Raw genomic sequence first — 22412 nt, 5'->3', positions numbered from 1 at the left:
GTGCACTTACACCACCTAGAAGGTATAGCCCACCACACACCTGGGTTCTGTGGCATAGCCTGTCGCTCCTAATCTACAAGCTTGTACAGCACATAGCTGTATAAAACAACACAAGATTAAATCAAGCCCAGAGAAAATGATGCAATAAAGAGACATTGATGAAGCTGCTACAGGCATAAAATAGCATTATGTTTTACAGCAAACTTTTTTTTTTGTAAGTAAAAAGTACACACTAAACAATGATAAAAAATATAGTATGGTAAATATACACAGTTGTTTATTAACTTTATTGTATTATGTACTGTACATAATTGTATGTGCTGTACTTTCGTGCAATGGGCAGCACAGTAGGTTTGCTTACGCCAGCATCACCACAGACATGTGAGTAATGCGTTGTGCTATGACGTTAAGACAGCTGTGATGTTACTAGGAGATAGGAATTTTTCAGCTTCATGGTGATCTTATGGAACCACCATGCTATACACCATAGTCGTTGACCAAAACATTGTTTTATGGCACATGACTGTATTCTTTTGGCTTCTAGGTGAATTGTGAATGGGGAGACTGAGGTGTAGTAGAAGTAGGTCATCACAGAGCATCTGAATTCAGAGTGCCACAGGAAGCAGGAGCTTTGTTTAGTTCCAGGCAGTTTAGTTGGCCAGAGGGAAAAACTATTTTGGAGTTTTCCTTCTCAGTAGACTAAAAGAACAGAAGCATAACTACTCTCTTTGAACATATTCTATTCATATTTTAGCCCCTTACTGAGATTCAGCACATAGATTCAAATAGTATAATGTTAAATATTTAGTTTTGGAAGCAAACAGTTCTTTAAGAACTTATTTCAAAATATATTTTCAGACTAATTTATATTCCGCTATACACATTTTAGAACTTCCACAGAAGCTGCTCTATTCTTATGTGAAAAACCTGTTTTCTAGTGGAGAGAAAGATATCCCTTAATTGTGATTTGACAGAATATTGTATAAGGGGAAGAATTGCTTCTGAAATATTGGAATCTCTTAGATCATAGGCCTAAATGAATTCAGAAATCTCCCCTCCCTCCCACATGCTATGTATTTAATATACTCTTTGCTTATTTAAACATTTCTAAACAGGGCTTACCATTAACATCAGATATAAAAGACATTGACAGTTTGATGAGAATTTCTGGCAGAATCGAGTGTGAAAGTCCAAACAGACATCTCTACGATTTTGTTGGAAACATAAGGCTTGATGGACATGGGTATGTAAAATCGGTCTTCATAAAAACACAGAATTCACTATGTCATAGTGTATTGCTGACCTGAGTACATATTATTTTCTTGTGCTTTAAGTCTGAGTACTCAAAACCTTTTTCTAAAGCACTTCCTTGTTACTTCTTCCCAGAGTCCTTTTGTTAATATGCTAGATCTTAACCCTGTAGGTATCACTGAAGACTTCCTCAGGGTTCCTGCAGACCTGGCAGTTGGATGTTTTCAGGGATATGCTAGGCTTCTGACATGTTGTTTATTGGCTTACTTTTTAGCCACGATACTTATGTGACAGGCTTAACTGTGAGTCCATGGCCTAGGTCCATTCCTATGATCTCTTGATACCTTAAGGAGATCAGACTCTACCCCCAAGGGGTCCATTATACTGGGTAATTTCTTGTTGTCTTCTCTGTGTAGTTACATATGCTCTTTTCTAGGCTGTGTTATCATCTATATTCATCTTTGCTGTTACCCGCTTTCTGCTCTTCTCCCCTCTCCACCTATCCTTCCCATCCCCGTTCTCTTTCCTGCTTCTTCCCTCAACCATTCAACCAGTAAGACTTATTAAGCACCTAGTAGGCTAGGCCAGTTAGAGATGTTAAGGAGACAGCAGTGAACAAAGCAGATAAATTTGCCTGCCCTTGTGAACTTACCTTCTTGCAGTCAGAGAAAGACAAACAGACAAACATTCTATACTATGTTAGAAAGTGTTAAATGCTTTAGGAAAAAATAATACTATGTTAGAAAGTGTTAAATGCTTTAGGAAAAAATAGCCTAGCATAAAATAGATTGGGAGCCTGTGGGAGGGATTCATTTTTAGTTAGGGTGATGACAGTAAACCTCATTCAGAAGGTAACATTTGAGCAAAGGTAATTTAGAGGTGAGGAAGTTGGCTATTTGATTATCTGGAGAGAGAGTATTTCAGATAGAAGGAATAGTGAGTGTAAATTATTAGTTATATCATTACATCACCTTTAAGTGGGAAAGTGCCTGGAATAATTATGAAATGTCACGGAGGACAGCGTGGTTGGAGTGGAGTGACCAAGGAAGGGCTAAGAGATAACAGTGGGCCATGCAAAGTTCTGTAGGCCATTTTAAGGGTGTTCTGAGTGACATGGGAATCCACTGGAGATTTCTGAGGGAGAAATATCAGCATACAGTTTTGGAATTAAGAAGTTTGTGATGTCCGAACAGATGTCAAGGATGCAGTTGACTATGTCATGCATAGGTTCTGCAACTTCAAGCAAGATAATGTATGATGAAAGCAATTTTATCATAGGCTAATTGATATAAACAAGAGTTAGATTTCTGTAGCATCTCATTAACATAACAAAACTACCTTTAATGAAGTGATGATATTATTCGAGGACCTGCTGTATAAACAGGTTTTTTAAGTTTTTGTTGCAAAGTGGAGCAAAGACATGAGGCAGAACCTGGCAGGAAGGGTGGGTCTTTCCTTCATCTCTTCTTCCTCTCATCCTCCCCTCCCCTCTTTTCCTACCTTCTCTGTTTTACATTATAACTTATCTTCCAGGTGTTTGTAAGTGGCCAGCTAAATGCACTAATTCAGTGTACCAGCCTGAAAAATGATCAATGCTTTCATTATTTGGAATGTATTATTACTGTATTTGAATTCTAAAGGACATTTGAAATATTATACCCTGAACTGTCATCCTTATTCGGATCCACCAAGAATTTTCCTGTAATTTTTAAAGTAATTATATATTGTCCTAAAATTTACACAGAATGATCTTTACGTGAACATACGGTTCTAGACTAATGATAGATTTGGCCATTTATGCAAGTAAGGTTTCTGTAGTCTGACATTCCTAACTAGCTAGCTTCTATTTCTTATCAATTCTGCCATCAAATTGATGCCAAGCAAATCCACACAGTGAGGGAGAAACTTTGTATGATGGTGTCAAGATTTAGGGTGCAGGTAGAATTCGTATAATATGCTTTAATTTATATAAGATGTGCAGTCGATTTTCACTACCTTTGTATTTGTAGCACATTTGACTTTTTACAGTGATTTCCCAGAGCTCTTGGAGCCTCTTTATTTGGGAAGAGTGTATTTTGATTCCATTGAAGATGAGGGTTATTGTCTAATGCCAGAGGCTTTAGAATTCCATCTCTGACGAAAACTAATAATAACTAATACTTTTTGAATCCTTGTAATTGACAAGTAGTATTTTTTTGCTTTTGAAGAGTTTACATTTAATTTCAATCGATCTATACTACAAGCGATGAGGTGACAGTGGCTACTTTATACGTAATTGGATACATGAGGAAGAGTGGGCACACATGTGCCCCAGAGCACAGTCCAACAGCTTCCCAAGAACTTCTTGGAAACCTGTTTTAGGCCGGAAGTCCCTTTCAGCTACTAAGTGCACCCCTAATCTTGAAACATACACAAGGAGGGTTCCCTTTTAGATGGGTCTGAAAGGTATGCTGTTGTACATAAAGAATGAGAGTTACAATTGCTGTGTTCTTTTTCAAATTGGAATACACTATTTCCTAAGGATTTACTCATTTAAATGGAAGTCTTCAGGTGCTGTCATTATTAACCCATGCAGATTAATTTCACTGGAACAGGTGATATTTGTGTAGTTCCTGAAGGAAGGTCCAAGGCCAAAGCTGCTACTGACCTTGGATGCTGGACCATAGAAGCCCACCAGATATGAAAGCTACAGTCTCACCTGCCTCCACTGACAAAGAAGTTGTTTTGTCTGGAGACTTTTCTTGGGAGAATTTTTTCCTTTTTCTAGAAGTTATTTTTAATGTATTTTTCTTTATAGTTGACTTTTTTTTTGCTTTTTTCTTATTAAAACAAAGGCTTAATGATGGGTATCCTTGAGCCATTAAATTTGTGGTAGTACATTTCCATCAAGAATCCCACTATATCTGCAATACCTTATACCCTTCTGATATCTCTGTGTGAGATTATATCAATCAGCGACCTACCATAGCGGGTAGCCTTGCAAAAAAACCCACAAAAGACCCAACTTGACCTTTATTCATGAAAAATGTGGTTTAAATGATACTAAATGGATAGCCTCAATTCGCTTTCATTTCAGAGAAGTATTTAAGATGTTTGTTAGCTGCTTACTGCTTACTGGAAATTCATTCACAGTTCTTGAAGAATTGATCTTCAAATACAATAAAATGAACGTTCTAGAGATTTTAAATACAGGGGTTTATCTTTGGAGGGCAGGAATGGCAGTGCAAGTGTGCGAAGAGATCTGTGTATTTATCTTGCATATATTTTGAACCTTTATTATGAACAAAGTTATTTTTAATTTCAAGAAAAGTGGGGGAGGGAAAACAGATCTCATAATCTCACCACTTTCAAATACCTCAGAACCCTAAATGGACTTACTAAATCAGGAAAGGTCTTAAATAGGGTTGAAAATTAGCCTTTGGATTCCAAAACATTGTCTACTATTTTGGGTAGTGAAATCATAGGAAGTAGCTGGTTTGATGTTAAGGAGAAGCAACTGAAATGCTTCCCTCCAGCTGTTGTTCTGTACAAAAATTATTTCTATTGGTAGGAAAATTCTTTTCTAAAAATAATAACAAATATGAGAATGATTATTTTATAACAACCATTTTATAACTATATGTGGCTGTAGAACTCTTAAGCATTTTAGAAAATGTCATTTCTAATGTCAGCATTATCTGTCATAGCACTGTACCCCTGGGAGCTGATCAGATTCTTCTTCGAGGCGCTCAATTGAGAAATACACAGTGGGTTCATGGAATAGTTGTCTACACTGGACATGACACCAAGTTGATGCAGGTGCGATTTTTATCTATGAAAACCTCTTGGACCTAAATCTTTTGAAAATGTGCTATTTGTAGCTGTCTGTGCAGTAGTCCCAAACATAGCAGACCATCTGTCACAGATTACTGAGCCCTACTCTATACATCCAGAATCTCATTCTTCGGTGAGTGGGCTGTGCAGTGACGCAGCACACAAGACTGGCGAGTTTCACCAGAGATCACCCAGTCTATGAATTCTCAGTGATTTTTGTGTATTGGTCCATTAGCAGCATTTACTAACTGTTGCAGTGACTGATACAAGTTGTATAACAATGAGTGCTGTGCATTAAAGTATTTGTCTTATAATTTTATTTTAATACAATAATAAAATTTTAGGACTTATTTTCATTTTTTAAATAAAATCAAAAGAAAAACTTGTGAATCAAATATTGACCAATTTTTTACAGCATTATTATGTTAGGCCATTTTAAATCAACTTTAATCCTAGCCACTTATAATGTTTACATATGCCTATGGATGCTCCTTCTCTGCTATAATGTAATCAGTGTTCAGTGGTTAGATGTGTATGGGAAACTCAGTTTTAAGATACTGCATAAAAATCTGCTCTAAGGGCTAATAACTTTGCACATTGTAAAGACATGAAATGTTATAAACAGACAAGCAGAACTGCTATTAATAGTTCCACCCCTAATCATTCTATAAATTCTATAAGCCATCATTTTCTATTGGTTATGACAGATTTCATTTTCGGTCCTTTGGATACCTTAGCACAGATCTAGCATAGTCATTTTTCATCATTAAATACAACTGAGGAAACTCGCCACTGTTATTCTTTATAGCCAGGATTGCTTAGAGTGCTGCTGTGTTCGGTAAAACAATTATTAGAAATCTGGAAACCAGAGATCTTTTAAATGTTTCCTTCAAACTTTGGAATTTCCTTTGCCTATCTTCCTGAGCTGAGATACTAAGCTAGAAGCATTTAGTCTACCCTGTTTACTTAGGTAGTCAAGTAATACATTATTTGTCTTACCTGCCACAATGGAAAAGTCGTTTACAAAAGAGATGTTATTTCTTTTTATTATTAGTATTGTTTTACACCCTAGAAAAAGATTTAGATGACATAGGGGCCTTTAGAGAAAAAGACAGTTAACCTTTGACAGCTTATTACATCTGTGATTCTTATCTGTATAAGTTTCAGGTGTAAAATCGTGTCTAGATTTTGAGTTGTGACTTTGTCGTCCTCATCAAAATACTATATACACATTATTAAATCATTTGTACACATTTCTTATTACTCATCTTGTTTCTTTTTACAGAATTCAACAAGTCCACCACTTAAACTCTCAAATGTGGAACGGATTACAAACGTACAAATTTTGATTTTATTTTGTATCTTGATTGCCATGTCCCTTGTCTGTTCTGTGGGCTCAGCCATCTGGAATCGAAGGCATTCTGGAAAGGACTGGTATCTTAATCTACACTGTAAGCATTAAAGTGCTTTTTGACATTTTTTTTTTCTTTCATTAAAATATGTATTTGTTTCACAACCTTGGAATTTCCTATTATTTCTGAAAAGAAAACCGTGTTGCCAAGATAACTGGGCTTTTAATCTTTTTCAATGCAGTTTCCAGTAAAAGTAAGTAAAATGTTAGTATCTCTAGAATTTCAGAGTCCTTACAAATATAATGAGCCCTCTATCATAATATAACATGTTATTTCATTACTATTGTTTTAATGTTAACTTATTGTTTTAAAAATATTTTAACACAGGTAATTAGCTGTCTCGTAAAGAAAGCAGATTGCGTATAAAGCACCAAAAGAAGTTTACATGTTTTTGAGATGTTTAAATTAAATGTACTTTAATTTGGACTCATGAACACAGTGAGTTCTGTGTTAATGAGCATTTTATCTTAGGGCAACTGGTATCGAATAGTTTCCCTTTGGAGCGTTTTTGTTTTTTGTCCGTTACTATTGTGGGTTTAGTGCACCACTCCTAAATATTTCTGGGAAGTAAGTTTGCATTGCCTTTGATGAGTACTTAACCAATAAATACTTAATTTTCAAAAGCATGAAAACAAGTTCTAGTAAAATCTTATAGCAAAATTGATTTTTTCATTTGTTTTTTATTATTTAGCTTTGCAGCTATTTCAAGGTGTGTGTGTTTGTTTGTTTGTTTGTTTTTACAGACATTGATTTACTATTTCGGTATATCTGGGATAGCAGTTTTATTTTCATTATTGAAGAGGAAGAGTATAATTTACTTAGGGCCGAATTTACCTGGGTCTAGCCCTATGTTATTTTTGCTATTTGAGTTAGTTTCGCTGCTCTTGTTTTGCTTGTTTGCTTTTAAGGCATGCTTTAAATTGGAAATGCTTTCACCTTTTAGTACCATTATGCAGTTCTTATTAGGATTAACATCATATTGAAAACAAGTAATGCTATTCCATTCTGAAGAATGTATTTGAGAATAAGGACATGTAATCAACACAGTGTTCCTCCCCAACTACCTGTATATGCTAATATGGAAAATTTTTGTATCCTTAAAGTTCTGGTCGATGCAAAATAAAATGTGTAAAACTCTAATTGGCTTTCTTCTCACCTCCCCTAACAGATGGTGGCGCTAATAATTTTGGGCTGAATTTCTTGACTTTTATTATTCTTTTCAACAACCTCATTCCAATCAGCTTACTGGTGACATTAGAAGTGGTGAAATTTACCCAGGCATACTTCATAAATTGGGTAAATCTGAATTATTATTATTTTGTATCACTTTAAACTTACGTTTTGTCTCTTCTCGGATAGTTTTTTTGATCTCTTGAAAAAAATTATACCTTACCTTTTGTTGACTACAGATGACATTTCAAAATATTTTTGAGCCTAATATAATTATAACAAATTCATTTGACATGCGAAAATCAGTAACAGTGTCTTATCTCAGCATGACACGAGTTTACAGACCAGACCTCCTGGGAACAATAGGTCTCTAGTTCAGGAAACCTATTTTGAGTTACTTAGTGGTCTTGGAGAAGAGAACCATGAGATTTGGAAATAAAATATCTAGATTGTAGTTTTAGTTCTATAATTTATTAGCTGTGTGAACTCTAGCAGGCCATTTGACTTCTTTGAGACATACTTTTTTGGACGCTCACGTAGGAATGATAAAACATTGTTTACCTGCATTTCGCAATGATTATATAGATGAGAGAAATTTCACAACATAGCAGACAGCTTCATAAATAATCGAGCACTGTAAAATAATAGTGTATTCATTACTTGTAACAACCGGGATGTCTATCATGTGTTATACAGCTATGTAGATTTTTTACCACACTATAAACAATTTCAGCTGTGCTTGAGTTTTTCCTGTTAATTTTTTTTTAAATACCTTTTTTAATTTTGGGAAAACATGCTGGGCATCTGTTTCCTAAATGTTTTTATTTATAAAATATGTTGCTTTTCTCAGTTTTATTTTCACCCAAGTTAAAATTAATAAATTTATGTAAATTAAATAAATCTTTAGTCTTAATCTGCCTAAAAGTTTAATATTTCCTTTATTTTGAAAAATTTTGATATTGTCTTTTGATGTTTCTTTTTAAATCAGTTAAAAGTTTTTCAATGTGAACATTAGAATTTTTAAACATATAACTGATGATACTTTTGTAACTGCTTATTACCTTTCCATGGTAAATGATCTACCTCAGCTGTTAATCTCTTAATTCATTGGTAAAAGATCAATATAACTTAGGTCTAAAATGAGCCACAAGTTTAGCTCATTTCATGAAGGAGATATGTTACTGAAAATTGTGTAATAAAATTTGTATAATACAATTAAAACTTACTGATGGTTTCCCACTTACAATAAGAAGAAATAATAAGATAACTCATTGTAAAAATCAACCAGTGAATCACTTTATTATTTTTATTTGTATTTTTAAAATAATATTTGCTTTAAATAATTATATGATTTTAGTGTTGGATGAACCCAGCAAGCTTATAAACATCAACCACCTTTTTTTATATACAGATATTTCATAACATTCCTAACAGAATAGATCTTCCCTTACCAAGCAGCTTCTCCCTTGTGCGGAAGTGAGATTAGTAACTGCTCCTTTTGAAGCTAGTTGTGCCCAATAGTTCTTTTATGAAAATGTCTAATCCTTCCAAATGATAGCCTTGTAAAATATTTGAACTATCATGCCTATTTTTCTATCATATCCTCCTCTCCCAACTAAATATCTTCCATCTCCTTCTGTTCTTCATTTGACATGATTTCCAACTTAATCTCCAGTCCAGTCACTCCTCTCTGAACATTGCCTAGTTATTTAATATCCCTCTTAAAACACGGCGCCTGCAACTCAACAGCCTATTCCTCAACTGGTATTGATCACCCTGAAATACAGATGGAGAAGTGATCAGATTTGGCCTCTTCATTTGAAATGTCAATAAAATGTTCTACTATAGAAAATGTTAATTTTTAAAGTATCGATAGTCAAACTTCATGACTCTGGTACAAAACAAGTACAAACTGGTACAAAAACTATACATTTTTGTTTGGATTTTGAGAATGCACCCATTTTGCTTTCAGGTACATACAGTCTAAGAAACTTGGCCAAAAGAGTACAACCAGGTAGAATCCCTTAGGTAATTTTTCTAGAGATTTGAACTTTTTTTTTTTTATGCTTTTTTTTCCCTGTCTTTATTGAAATATAATAGACAATTAGCTGCTTTTATTTACATTTTACAATTCAATAGGGTTTTTAAAATTATAGTTGGCATACAATAATATGCCAATTTCAGTTGTATAGCATAGTGATCAGAAATCACATAACTCGCAATAATCACCTCATTAAATCTAGTACCCTGTTTCCCCCTTACATATTTATTACAACATTATTAACCATGCTATACTCTACATCTCCATGTCTATTCTGTAACTATCCATTTTGTACCTCTTAACCACTTTGTCTTTGTTTTGTCCCCCGCGACTACTCTCTCATCTAGTATGCCTCAAAATATTCTCTATATCTATGAGTTTATTTCCGCTTTTGTTGTTGTCGATTTTGTTCTTTAGATCCCAGATGTACATGAAATCATGCGATATTTGTTTTTCTCTATCTGATCATTCATTGCAATACCCTCTAGGTCCATCAGGGCAATATCTTTTTCCGTCCCTTTCCTTTTAGTCTGTGTGTGTCTTTTAATCTGAAGTGAGTCTCTTGTAGGCAGCATATGTAGGGGTCTGGTTTTCTCATCCATTCAGCCACTCTCTCTTTTGGTTGGAGCACTTAATTCTTTTCCATTTGAGGTACTTGCTGATAGGAATGTAGTTATTACCATTCTTTATTCCTGTTTTTGATACATGTTTTTTTCTTCTTAAAGAAATTCCTCCAACATTTCTTGTAATACTGGCTTGGTGATGATAAATTCTTTTAGCTTATTTTTGTGTGGGAAGCTCTTTATCTGTCCTTCAGCTCTAAATGATAGCTTTGCACCAGAGTGTAGGGGAAAGGGGGAGGGGGGAGAGAAGTAGATGGGGTAAAAGGGGTCAAATATATGGTGACAGAAAGAAATCTAACTATGGGAGACGAACACACAATGTTAATATATATATGCCTTACTCTTAAAATGCACAGCTGAAACATCGGGTTTCGTTAACCAATGTCACCATAAAAAAAATAAATAAAAATAAAAATAAATGATAGCTTTGCTGGCTAAAGTATTCTTGGTTGTAGATCCTGGGCTTTCATCACATCGAATATTTTGTGTCAAGCCCTTCTGTCCTGCATAATTTCTTTTAAGAAATAAGCTGCCAGTCTTATGGGTGCTCCCTTGTAGGTAACTAACTGATCTTCTCTTGCTGCTTTTAAGATTCTCTCTTTGTATTTAACCTTTGGCATTTTAATTATAATATGTCTTGGTGTGGGCCCTTTGGGTTCCTGGTTTTTGGGACTCTCTGAGCTTCCTGTGGTTTTATGTTTATTTCCTTTGCTAGGTTAGGGAAGTTTTCCATCATTATTTCTTCAACTAGCTCTTCAACATCTTGTTTTTTTTCCAGTACCCTATGACATGGATATTTTTACATTTAATAGTGTCCCAGAGGCTCCCTAAATTATTATTATATTCTTGGTTTCTTTTTTCTTGTCATTCTGATTGAGTGTCCTTGGCTTTCCTATCCTCTATATAGGTCATTTGATCCTCTTCTTTGTTCACTCTGTTTCTTCCATTTAATATACTTCTCATCTCAGATAATGTGTTCTTCATTTTTGACTGATTCCCTTTTATAATTTCCATTTCCATTTTTATGTTTTTGTAATCTCTTTGTTGAAGTTCCCACTGAATTTATCTACACTTTTCATAAGTTCATTGAGCATCTTTATAACCAACATTTTGAACTCTGCATCTGTTAGATTGCTTGACTCCATTATTTCTGGATCTCTGTTCTGTTCTCTTATATGGTATTTGCTTCTTTGTCTTCCCATTTTGGCTGCTTTTCTGTGTCTGTTTCTATGCACTAAGTAAAGCTCTTAAGTCTCCTAGTCTTATTAGTGTGGCTTTGTGTGGTAGGTGTCCAGTGGCACAGTCCTGAAAGGGGTTCAGCTGCAGGCAATAGTTAGCCCCAGCCTGTGCTCCCCTGGGGCTACCTGTTAAGATTCAGCAAGCAATCCACAGATGCTGTGCTTACAGTTGCCTCAAAAAGCTACACCAGCAACTGAGGCCAACTCCCACCAGAGTGATTCTAGGTGCTGCTCAGCAAGAGGCACCTGACTAAGCAAGGACACACCTGGATTTGGCTTGGGTGGGGCCACAAGTTGAGGGAGGTGGAGTTTCAGGGAATCCTCTGGGCGGAGTGACCTCTATTATCCAGTTTGATGATGTCTCTGCTATGGTGGCATTGAGTCTGAGCACTGGGAGGGGAGCAGGCTCGACAGAGGAGCAATGGATACTGCCAACACTTCTGTACAGAAAGAGTCTCACCTGAGCCCTCACTCCAACAACTCAGTGTCCCCCTATAAGTCCCTAGTGCCCTCTGCACAGCCAAACCAGTGCTGGTGCTCAGAGCGAGCAGGTCTGTCACAGTCAAAGTTCACTTGGGGCCACAGACCCTGTAAGAGGTGTCTGCAGCTGCCAGCTGCTATGGACTCTGTCCCACTGAGCCGCTCCAGACTGGACAGCCTCACGTCCTCGCCCCATTGCACCTTCTGCCATTGCAGGGTGATTTCTTAGTTCTCTCCTTAATTGTATGACTTGTTCATCTAGATCCCAGGCAATTTTTCTTGCTGTTTGCTTCTTGTTTCTGTCACAACTTTGATTTGGTCACCAGAGGGATGAACAGAGCCTCTATCATCTACGCCATTCTTTTCTGCCTTGAAGTTTTAACTATTTGAGCAATATTTAGTTGCTGTTGTTTTAGCTCACATTAAGCACTTACATTGTGTCAGAAGCACTTTACATAGATAATCTTAGTTAATCCTTATAATAGGTCCCATATCTAGGAAATGCTGGAATTTGGTAAACCAAAATCACCTCATTCCAAAGCCATGCTCTAACTATTATACAGTTCTGCCCTTACTGTGAAATATAATATCCTATATTGAATGTTTTTCAGGAAATCAACTGAGATGGTTTAGGGATGGTAAATGACAGTGGTTACATTCGTAGCTCAGCATTTAAAAGAAAATTTCACTCAATTTCTTATTATCAGTTGTAGTCAATGATTTATTTATTTTTCAAAGGATCTCGACATGCACTATGAACCCACAGACACTGCTGCTATGGCTCGAACATCTAATCTGAATGAAGAACTTGGCCAGGTAAATGAAATTTCTTGTTGAGGCATTAAAGTGGAAGCCGGATTTGTTATAATTTCTGCCATATGAGGCAACTTTGTATGAATTGACAACTCCTAATTTTTATTTGCATTATTAGCATAAGTACATTAGTATATAACTATCAATTTTTATTTTTAGTGATTGAAGTTTTAACATTATTAAAAGCTTATTTTGCTCTCAGATAATTATTGCACTGAGGGATGTCTTTCAGTATATAATCTGACCAGTAGTGAAGTATTCGCTCTTTTTGAGTTAAAAACTCACGGTATTAAAATTGTTGATAGCTTTTGACCAGAAAGGGAATGTTCAATTGATCAATGGAGTTATGTAGTCAAAATACAGCAGTAGTCAAACAGGAATTTTAGATTTATAATTCATACAATATTCACATACATGTGTATATTTATAATCTATTTATACATACTAGCTGAGGAAGGATTCTTTTTTGTACCATTGCCATTTTCTCTTATTCTTCAAATAACATTTAGACCAGAATTATCCTTTTTCTTACCAGTTCAGATGTTGTATGAAGTTAATCACAGAAGCTACTGCCAATTTTATAATTGTTTGTTATGTGGAGAAATGCCAATAGATGTTTTAGTGCTCCATAAATGTTAAGTAGCAGTAATGGCACTTTCTAGTGGAAATTCAGACCATATTAAGGCAGATTTCTATATGACTAGTTTTTCTAATATCTTGATAGTCTTCAGTGTTCACATATGAAATGATTCATTGCTAAAACAGTAAAAAATGTAGATGAACGTATTCCTTAATGTGCAGAAAGTATTCATTTAATAGCATTCATTGTACCCCTACAATGTAACAAAACTGATAAAAAGATTTTTTCCCCTTTTGTAAGAGACTAGAATAAAATGACTTCTGAAAATTTAATGAGAAATTTTAAACTTTTTTTTAGGTAAAATACATATTTTCTGACAAAACTGGTACTCTGACATGCAATGTAATGCAGTTTAAGAAGTGCACCATTGCTGGAGTTGCTTATGGGTGAGTTTCTTTCCCTTTAATTAAAATATGAAATACACATTTAATTAGTGTTAACAGTTTGATACATTTTGAGAGTTCTTTTAGGGGAGATTATTTTTTTAATCTAGAAAGCAGCAGTTTTAATTTCAGCATACATTTATCTGTCATGTTTTATATTTAGGTATTGTTTTTCATTTGGAATTACCTGTGAGCTGGGGACTCTAACTAATATTTCAGTGTTTATAGCTGCCAGAGGTCTCTATTTGGCTCTGGTAATAAGGTACAAATACACTTCCCTCTACATTGCCATTAAGTTAGAGTATAGTTTGCATGTGATAAGAACATGCAGTCTGTCCTTCGGCACTTTTCAATTTAAAACGTTGTTTCTCTGATAATTATCCCTTTGATTCGTTTTCATCTTTTATCATCTTTCCTCTTTGCAGTCACAGAACAATTTAAATTCTGATGATGGGATGGAAGTAGGGACATGAAACTGTGAAATCCAGGAGATATTGAGTATCATCAAAAAATTTAATCAGGCTATTACTGTCCTAAAGAATATGCTGTTGAGCACTCATTTATTTCTTACATCCAGGTATGCCTGCCTGAACTGTTCAGAAGACTTTTTTGTGAAATACTTTGTAGGGTAATGTGAGAAAATTTCTGCCTTCCCTAAAAAGACATGATCAAAAAGTGAAACACCCTCCTGGTTGACTGACATTGGCCTATTACCAAATTTTCCAACTCTCTTTATCTGCAGATGAGACTGGTAAATATCAGTCTCTTAACCATACAAGCAAAGGTGCTTGCCTTTGGGTTTTCTGGCCTGTATCCACTCTTCCTCACTCATACTCCATATCCAGGCACTAAACTAGTATAAAAATAATATATTAAACTTTGAGAATACCTTAGTTAAAATTACAAGTAACTATTTGTTAAAAAAAAAATTCTAAAAGTGTATAGTTATTCCTGTACTCAGTGTTTAAAAAGAGAAATAGATGGAGACAGATATCCTCGTTCTTTTCTTTGAATTAACAGACAGTGTAACTAAAAATGGCTTCGAACTATGTGTAAACGAAGCTAAAAAGACATTTGATCAAAACAGGCTGTTAAATGTGAGAGGCACTCTTACTATTTCCAGGACAGAGTGCCGAGTGCATCTTCCTTTGTTATCTGAGGATCTCCTAATTCCCTTAGACAAAAGAGCCTGTCCTTGCTCCAACCCCGAAGTTGGTACAGGCCTCACCTACTGGAGTAGGAGAGATACAGCCACACTTTTTGACATCGTGTATATTCAACCCACAGTTATCCCAGATTAGAGAAGGAAAGGCCTGTCGTGATTCTAAAGTTTGTCGTATTATAGTTTTGACAGGTTTATGGTGATGTTTGTTTTTACAAAAATTCTGCATTCATAAATGTAATTTTTAGAGTGATCTATTTTAATAATTGACATCTTTTTTTTTATTTTGTTCAATTTCCAATTGAATACGCAAGTTCTTCAAATTAATAATTATTGATTGTGAACTTCTCAGAACAGGAAATTGTAATGCTAACTAGGTGCTCTTTCTTTCTGCATTTTATCAGATTTTTTCTTAGTCTTGGAGCAAGTCCTTAAATACTTTTAGGCAGGACCTCTAAAGAGCTGTATTCTTCCTGCATCTTTTGGTGATATTAACAACTGTATTATGATAAAGTGGGTTCAAGACATGAATATTAAGGTAGTATTAGGGGTTAAGAATTGTCCTCATTTAAATTCAATTTCTAGTGAAACAGATTTCCTCTTGGGAAAATAACCTCTCTTAATACTGAAGTGTAGTCATAAGACATGAGTTCTTGTGGTAGCTTTGGCATTAATTCACCATGTGATCTTAGACAATTCCTTTCAAATATTCCAAACCCTTTAAAATGAGGATGGTGAGACTAGATGATCTTTAAGGCTTTTTCTCAGATATGAAATTCTAACATATTTAGAAAATTAAAAAAACAAACAGGTGTTCCTTTGTTTGCAGCATTTAAATATATAAATAAATATGTTTCTTCTCTGGATGCTGTGTCATGTTTTCAAGAATACCAGAAGTCTTGTTTAATTAAAGCTAGTTGTTAAACTCCTTCCAATAATCATGTATACATTGTGTATATGCTTTTAGGATCCCTTGACTGAGTTTTTATAGACATTCTCTCCTCCAGACATCCAGATGAATGGATGAAATGTCAGCTACAGAATGTCAGCATTGTAACGTTAATATATGAAGTCTTGGGGGGAAGCTATGAGACTTCATACTGCTCAGGTGATGACAATAGGCAATACATTTCTGTTACTTAAGTCTGCTAGACTCCACAGGAAAAAGTAATTACTGTCAACCACTTCTCTGTGGGAATTTCCTCTGGGCACTCTTGAGTTAATAGGAATCCAGACAGGGAGATAACAGGCTTTAACTATCCCATTTGCCCATAGCAGTGTTTAACACGTGTTTAATTTGAGGAACTATTCCTAGTTGCACTTATAGCTCCAGTAGAAGAAAGCTTGGTGTTTATCCCCCTAGGAAGTGGCAAAACAAAGGTGAATAACACAAGCTTTCATATACTAGCAAATGCCTTTGGGGCTATAATTTCACAGCTGGTACTTTTTCAGCATTTTAAAGAAATAAGATAAAGCCGGCTTTTCCTCTAGATAGAGTTAAAGGTGAGTTCTCTTGGCTTTTATCAGTTTGAAGGACAAGACTTGAAGTCTCTTGATATTATCATCTTTGCCTAGTTCTATGTATTTCATAGGTTTGTAAGAAGATAATATTTAACACTTAAAACAATGCTTCAGAATTTAGTCTTGGTAAATTTTCTCTCATTTCATGTAACATCTGCCCCAAATTGGATTTATGATAGGCCATGAAATAAAAAGATTTGCACATACTTACTGATGATGATTACTTTATGAAGATAAACTTTGTACCAGAGATGCCATCATACTTAAATTTATTAGATTGTTTTAGTAGATCATTTTTAGTAAAATGTAAATGCATTGGGCTGTCATTTGTAAATTTAACTTATTATAAACTAGATATGCTACCGATAAACAATTAAAGTATGATTTTAACAAATTGCTTCTTCTAGGGAATAAGTCAGTTTTATCACAGTTACTTGAATGCCAGGAATAAGTAAGGAGGCTTTTATATTCAGTGGCTAGGATTCTTAATATAGTGAATATTCTAGTCTACCATCCTAAGTACCATCTTTGTCAATTTAGACCTTACTATTCGAATGACCTGATGAGCTAGGTGAGGCTAACACAGTACAATATTTAAAGTTAAAAAAATTATATTAAGCAAACTAAACAGTGCTTTTTGTGTAGGCAAGTCATTTAATCAGGATTAAAAATATTTCAGGTTTCCTTTAAGTGAAAAATGAATGTTCTTAAAAGCAATCTTTGTATATGACTACTTTACTTGACAATATTTTCTTTAACAATGTGTTTGCTGAAAGAATCGGCTACTTCTTTAACACCAAGAAGAGATTCACCATGAGAAAACTCACAATTACCATAAAACTTAGCCTCAAATCTAGATTATAACCAACAAATTTATCTTATTACTCACCAAGACTGGTGGTAAAACTGGTGGATAAACACCATTAGTTTATGCATGGTCCTCAACAAATGTTTATCTCCTTCTATGTATGTGGCACTTTGTTAGATGATGGACTGTAAAGATCATTAAAAGTTCACATGGTTCCCACCCCTCTAAAGTTGATATTCTAATTGGTGGTTAATAGATGTTAATTAAGTAGTTATTCAGGCAAATATAAAATCCTAACACAGTACAAAGGTCTGTGTGAGTCTGTGATTGGGGGTTGATCTAATTAGAGAGGTCAGGAACTGCTTCTCGAGAAAAATGATATTTGAGCTCAGATCTAAGAATGAGTTTGATTAAGTGAAGAACTTACCAAGCAGATATAACAGCACCGACATGCAAACAAAGGCAAATAACCAGACAGCACATACACACCAGAGCTGCTTGAGCAAGGATTACTGGGAAACCCATGCAGACAGGATTAGTAGCTAGTGTGTGGGTGGCCTGCTTCTCTCACACTGAATAGCGAATAGCACTCAGCATCTGCAAGGGCTGGACCAGACTGGGGGAGAGGGACCCCGAACCTTGAGCTCTGCAGTTTTTAAGCTGCATATTGAGAAGCACTGCCCTCTCTCTTGGTGTGTGAGATCGAGGTCTGTCTACACCAGTGCAACTTGGCAGAACTGGTTCCCCCACCCCCTCAGGTACAGTCTGGAGGCTGGAGTCCAGTCCTTGAGGTTGGTCAGAATTAATCACCTCAGGCTCTGCAGTAGGCCCTCTCCTTTTCTGGGAGTCCAGCCCACAGGGGGCTTGCTTAGCCCTTCCTCTCAGGTAACTACAAAAGTCCTTTGATAGGAGATAGAATAGTGAGTAAAGGAGGGTACCACCATAGTGATTGGAGTGAAGATAGTGGATCCTGCACTGGAGGCAGTTCAGTGCTTTGGAGCTAGAAAACATGCCTTGGAATGATGAGGCCCATATCATGGCCATTTTGGTAGAAGAGTAAAGACAACAGGGGTGATCACGTAGAGAGTTAAAGGATCGCAAGAAAGTTAATTGTACATTTGTTAAAAATAACATTCGTATTGTATTGTTAAAAATACATTTTTATTGAACTTGCATTTTTAAAAAATTTACCTATATCTAATATAGTCCATTTAAAGGAAAAATATTGAATGGACATATATAATGAAAGAAATGGAAAATAAGAAAATCTACTCTCCTTGCTAAGAGAGTAGATCTTAAACATTTTCACCACAAAAAAGAAATGATAATTTTGTGATATGATGGAAGTGTTAGCAAACACTAAGGTGGTAATCATTTTGCAGTATATACATATATCAAATCAGCACATTGTACACCTTAAACGTACACAATGTTATATGTCAATTATATCTCAGTAAAGTTGGGAAAAAAATGAACAATAAAAAATAAATTTAATGAATATATACATGTATACCTAGAAGAAAATCTGCTCTTTTGTATATTATGGGCCACTTCTGATGACTATATGACTGGTTAAAATGAAAGCTGTACATCAATCAAACTTTCTTAGTGCTCACATGAGCTAATGAATGAAATTCAGGTATTGATGAACATGTTTTCTATTAGAGATGACAAATAGTTTAATAACTGAATTATGGTTTAAGTGAAAACTTTTAAATATCAGTTAATCTTAAAATGTGGTTCCATTTAATTATAGAAATGTAATTAATTTTTACTTTAATATACCTGCTTAAAGGACCATGACCTCATGGTAGTCAAATTTACTTCTAAAATGTATTTGACAAATTGTATCTCTGTGATAGTTTGTTCCTAGGCATTATTAGCATGTTTGTTTTGTTAAAAAAACTTTGTTCTGACTATGTAATGTGTGATTAATTTTCCATTGGCTTTAGCTTGTTTTTAAACTATTAATTTTAAACATTTCCTCCTGAATACTGAAGTCTGCATGATGTCAGTAAACTTGATGGGAAAGAAGCAAGTTGGCCTTCCAGTAATTCTATAACTTTGTAAGCCTGCTTAGTTACCGTAAATCATCATTCTATTTATATACTAACTGCTATTCTTTCAGAATCAACTAAAATTTTGTTTTACTAACTTTCCAAGATCCATCTTTTAGTACTTCCCTTATTCATGCTTTTCAGTTTCCAGCCTTTCTGTGATTATTTTCCTCTCTTTGTCCCTCCTCTTGCTTTCTGAAGCCATGTCCCTGAACCTGAGGATTATGGCTGCTCCCCTGATGAATGGTAAGCTGCACAGACCTTTCTGTCTCACTGATTCCTTCAAAAGGTGTATGTTTTCTTGTTTTGTTAGACACATTCACTAATTTTGAAAAAAGGCATTGCTGATCAGGGAGGGTAACAATGCTATAACGGAGATAGATGTTGAAATTCATTTAATGTCCTTGATTTCCTATTGAATAACCTTTCATAATTTTATAAATATTTAGTTTAAAGGTTAGGCTGGTCAATTTTACATTGTGTATCTATAATAAAGTCTGTAATGATCAACTTGGGGTTCCTGAGCTGTGGACTACCTAAGATTTCAGTTATAGCTCCAGAAGCTTTATGTTATTTAGCTCAGCACTGCCACCTTCTGCCACTATGTACGTACTCTACAGAGCTACAAAAAGATGCTACTGAAGCACACCCAACCAGTGGAAATTTCCTTTACATTTCTTTTCATTAATTTGCTGAATCTCTTTGAGAGCTAGAAAATGAACATTTTTTTAATGAAATGTCTGGGACAAAGGTTGAAAGACTATGCTACCAAGGGCTAGAGTTAACTGGAATATATTAATTTTAGAATTATTAAAGATGGAATTTTATAGGTTTAATAATTTCAATACTTTTGGAGGGTTTTGTTTGTTTTACTGTAAAATCCCACCTCTATAGATTTACATTTTCATTTAGAATAGTATGTTTATTTTGATATTTTTATAATTCATCATGATTTGGTGGCAAGTGGAATTTGAGGAAACAGGTTCTTTTAATGCTGGTAATTATAGAAAACACTGTGGCTCGATAACTGGTTATGTTTTTATTGTCAGGTTACATATGTGTTTTATGATTAAGCCATATTTCCAATATGCATGGAAGTCCAATAACTTTATATTTTTCAATTTGGATTTTATTTCAGTAAAGTGGATATTCGGTAACAATTTGCAGTAAACTTAATGATACCTAGAGTTAATGACAGAGGCGGTTGTATGGTTCATGGGATAACTGATGGTTCATCACATTTAAGGTCATTGCTTGGAGTGTCATGCATTTCAACACCTACACTCAACTGAATGATCTTCAATATTTTTTTAAATGTGCCAAAGCATCTTACTGTTTATGAATAATTCAAGTTTAATGGGGTAGACATATTTCCTTACATTTAATCTCTTAAGAATATAGTTAAAATTCTTTTTTATAAATAGTTAAAATTTTTATTGTATCTCTTTACGTGTTTTTCTATGTCATTAAGATAATTTTGCTAATTTTAAACTGTTCATTAATGTAGAATTAATACACATTTTTCTAATATAACTCATTCGTTCTTAAGAGAAGGAAATTACATTTATCATATTTTTATTAAGATTAAATGGAAGTGTTAAAAACTGTTTATTCAGGTCATTTAAAATATCCTACTTTTAATAGAGGTGTTTCATGACTTTTATCATTGTTAGAAAGAGGATGTTATTTTAACTAGTTTAATGATTTCCTTTTGTAAAACACCCTTTTGGAAAACTTGATATTCTAAATGAGTTAAGTCCAAATGAAAAAATGCCAGCTTCTTCATAAATTGTACAATTCTACTTAATAAACTTAGATATTAATGATATTTTAAAAAATAAACATTAGGAAAAGCTTTTGCCCCTATTATAATATAGTGAGCTTTATTTAAGTATATGCTTGGATTCCCTATCTTATCAAATCGTTACCTGTAGGCCTGCGAAGATGAAGGAACAGATCATATTGAGCTTCTGTCGTGTCCTGGGTCCTAAGCAGTGGTCAAGGATGCAGACTTTGAATTCTGACCACCCAAATACATATCCTAATTCTCCTGGTGGCCTTGAACAAGTTACCTAATCTCTCTGCCTGCCTGTCCTCATGTGTTAAAATGTGGACATCATAGAGAGGTTGTAGATATTGAGTTCTGTTTTGAAAGAGCTTAAAATAGTATTTGGACAGAGTAAGCTCACAGAGAGTGTTAGCTCTAGTGTCTCTCACTTAATCCTCATGACATATTTGAGGAGTTGTAATTGACATGACTATTTTAAAGTTGGTGAAATTTAGACAAAAAAGCTAATAAGTAACTTGCGCCAAAGTATACAACCAGTAAATATGGGAGTCAGAGTTAAAACCTCGCTTGGCCTGGTTACAAAGTTAGTGCTGCTCACTGTACATCCTAGAGACTTTAAAGAACTTTGGAGAATATCTGATTTTAGAGCGCAAATTCACTGTTCACAGTCATTTTATTTTTTCTTTGTTTCTTTCTAGTGTTAAAGTAGCAAGAGCAGATGTGAGAAAAGTTAGCATGGGGGAAAGGGGAGACAATTTTGCACATTCATAAAGCTGGCATCCTCCAACCTCATCCAGTTGGTTTTGTGTTGCCGATGAAACCAGTATCAAAAATGTGATCCTGATTGAATCCTATGCTCCAGGCCCTGACCACATCATGCTGTGGACTTCAGGGGTAAACTAGAGCATGTGATGGCTGTATGTCCAAAATCTGAAAGTTCATTCCTATCTGTCAGCAGCTTCACTTTTCAATGTGACATTCATTGACTTCCAAATATAAAACCTGTGGCCTACATATATTTTACTGTCCTACTTGAACCGTATTCACCACAAAAATGTCAAGTTAAAAAAGCTTATAATATTTAACACAAATGTATATAGGTTATTTTACGTTTAGTTGAATTCGAAGGCAAACCTGTAACATAGTAAACCTTTCAAACATACTCTCTCGACATTAAAGATAATTGTATAATGGCTGTAGCTCTATGCAAA

The 22412-nt window shown here is 34.9% G+C and overlaps 1 protein-coding gene across 7 annotated transcripts in view; it reads left to right on the top strand.

The window, feature by feature from the left end:
* ATP8A1 (ATPase phospholipid transporting 8A1) overlaps positions 1-22412 on the top strand; it is a 216589-nt gene that overhangs the window by 64620 nt on the left and 129557 nt on the right. For all 7 annotated transcript variants that reach the window (XM_039845110.1, XM_039845109.1, XM_039845108.1 and 4 more), the window contains 6 exons: positions 1116-1243; positions 4938-5049; positions 6350-6515; positions 7645-7772; positions 12767-12844; positions 13779-13867. In XM_039845110.1, coding sequence (XP_039701044.1) covers positions 1116-1243; positions 4938-5049; positions 6350-6515; positions 7645-7772; positions 12767-12844; positions 13779-13867 — 701 coding nt within the window. The remainder of the gene's footprint in view (positions 1-1115; positions 1244-4937; positions 5050-6349; positions 6516-7644; positions 7773-12766; positions 12845-13778; positions 13868-22412) is intronic.

This window comes from Pteropus medius, unplaced genomic scaffold (assembly GCF_902729225.1).
Source record: "Pteropus medius unplaced genomic scaffold, Ma_sr-lr_union100, whole genome shotgun sequence".
Classification (NCBI taxonomy): Eukaryota; Metazoa; Chordata; class Mammalia; order Chiroptera; family Pteropodidae; genus Pteropus; species Pteropus medius.
The sequence above is the reverse complement of the archived record's forward strand: the minus strand, read 5'-3'. Positions and strand labels throughout refer to the sequence as shown.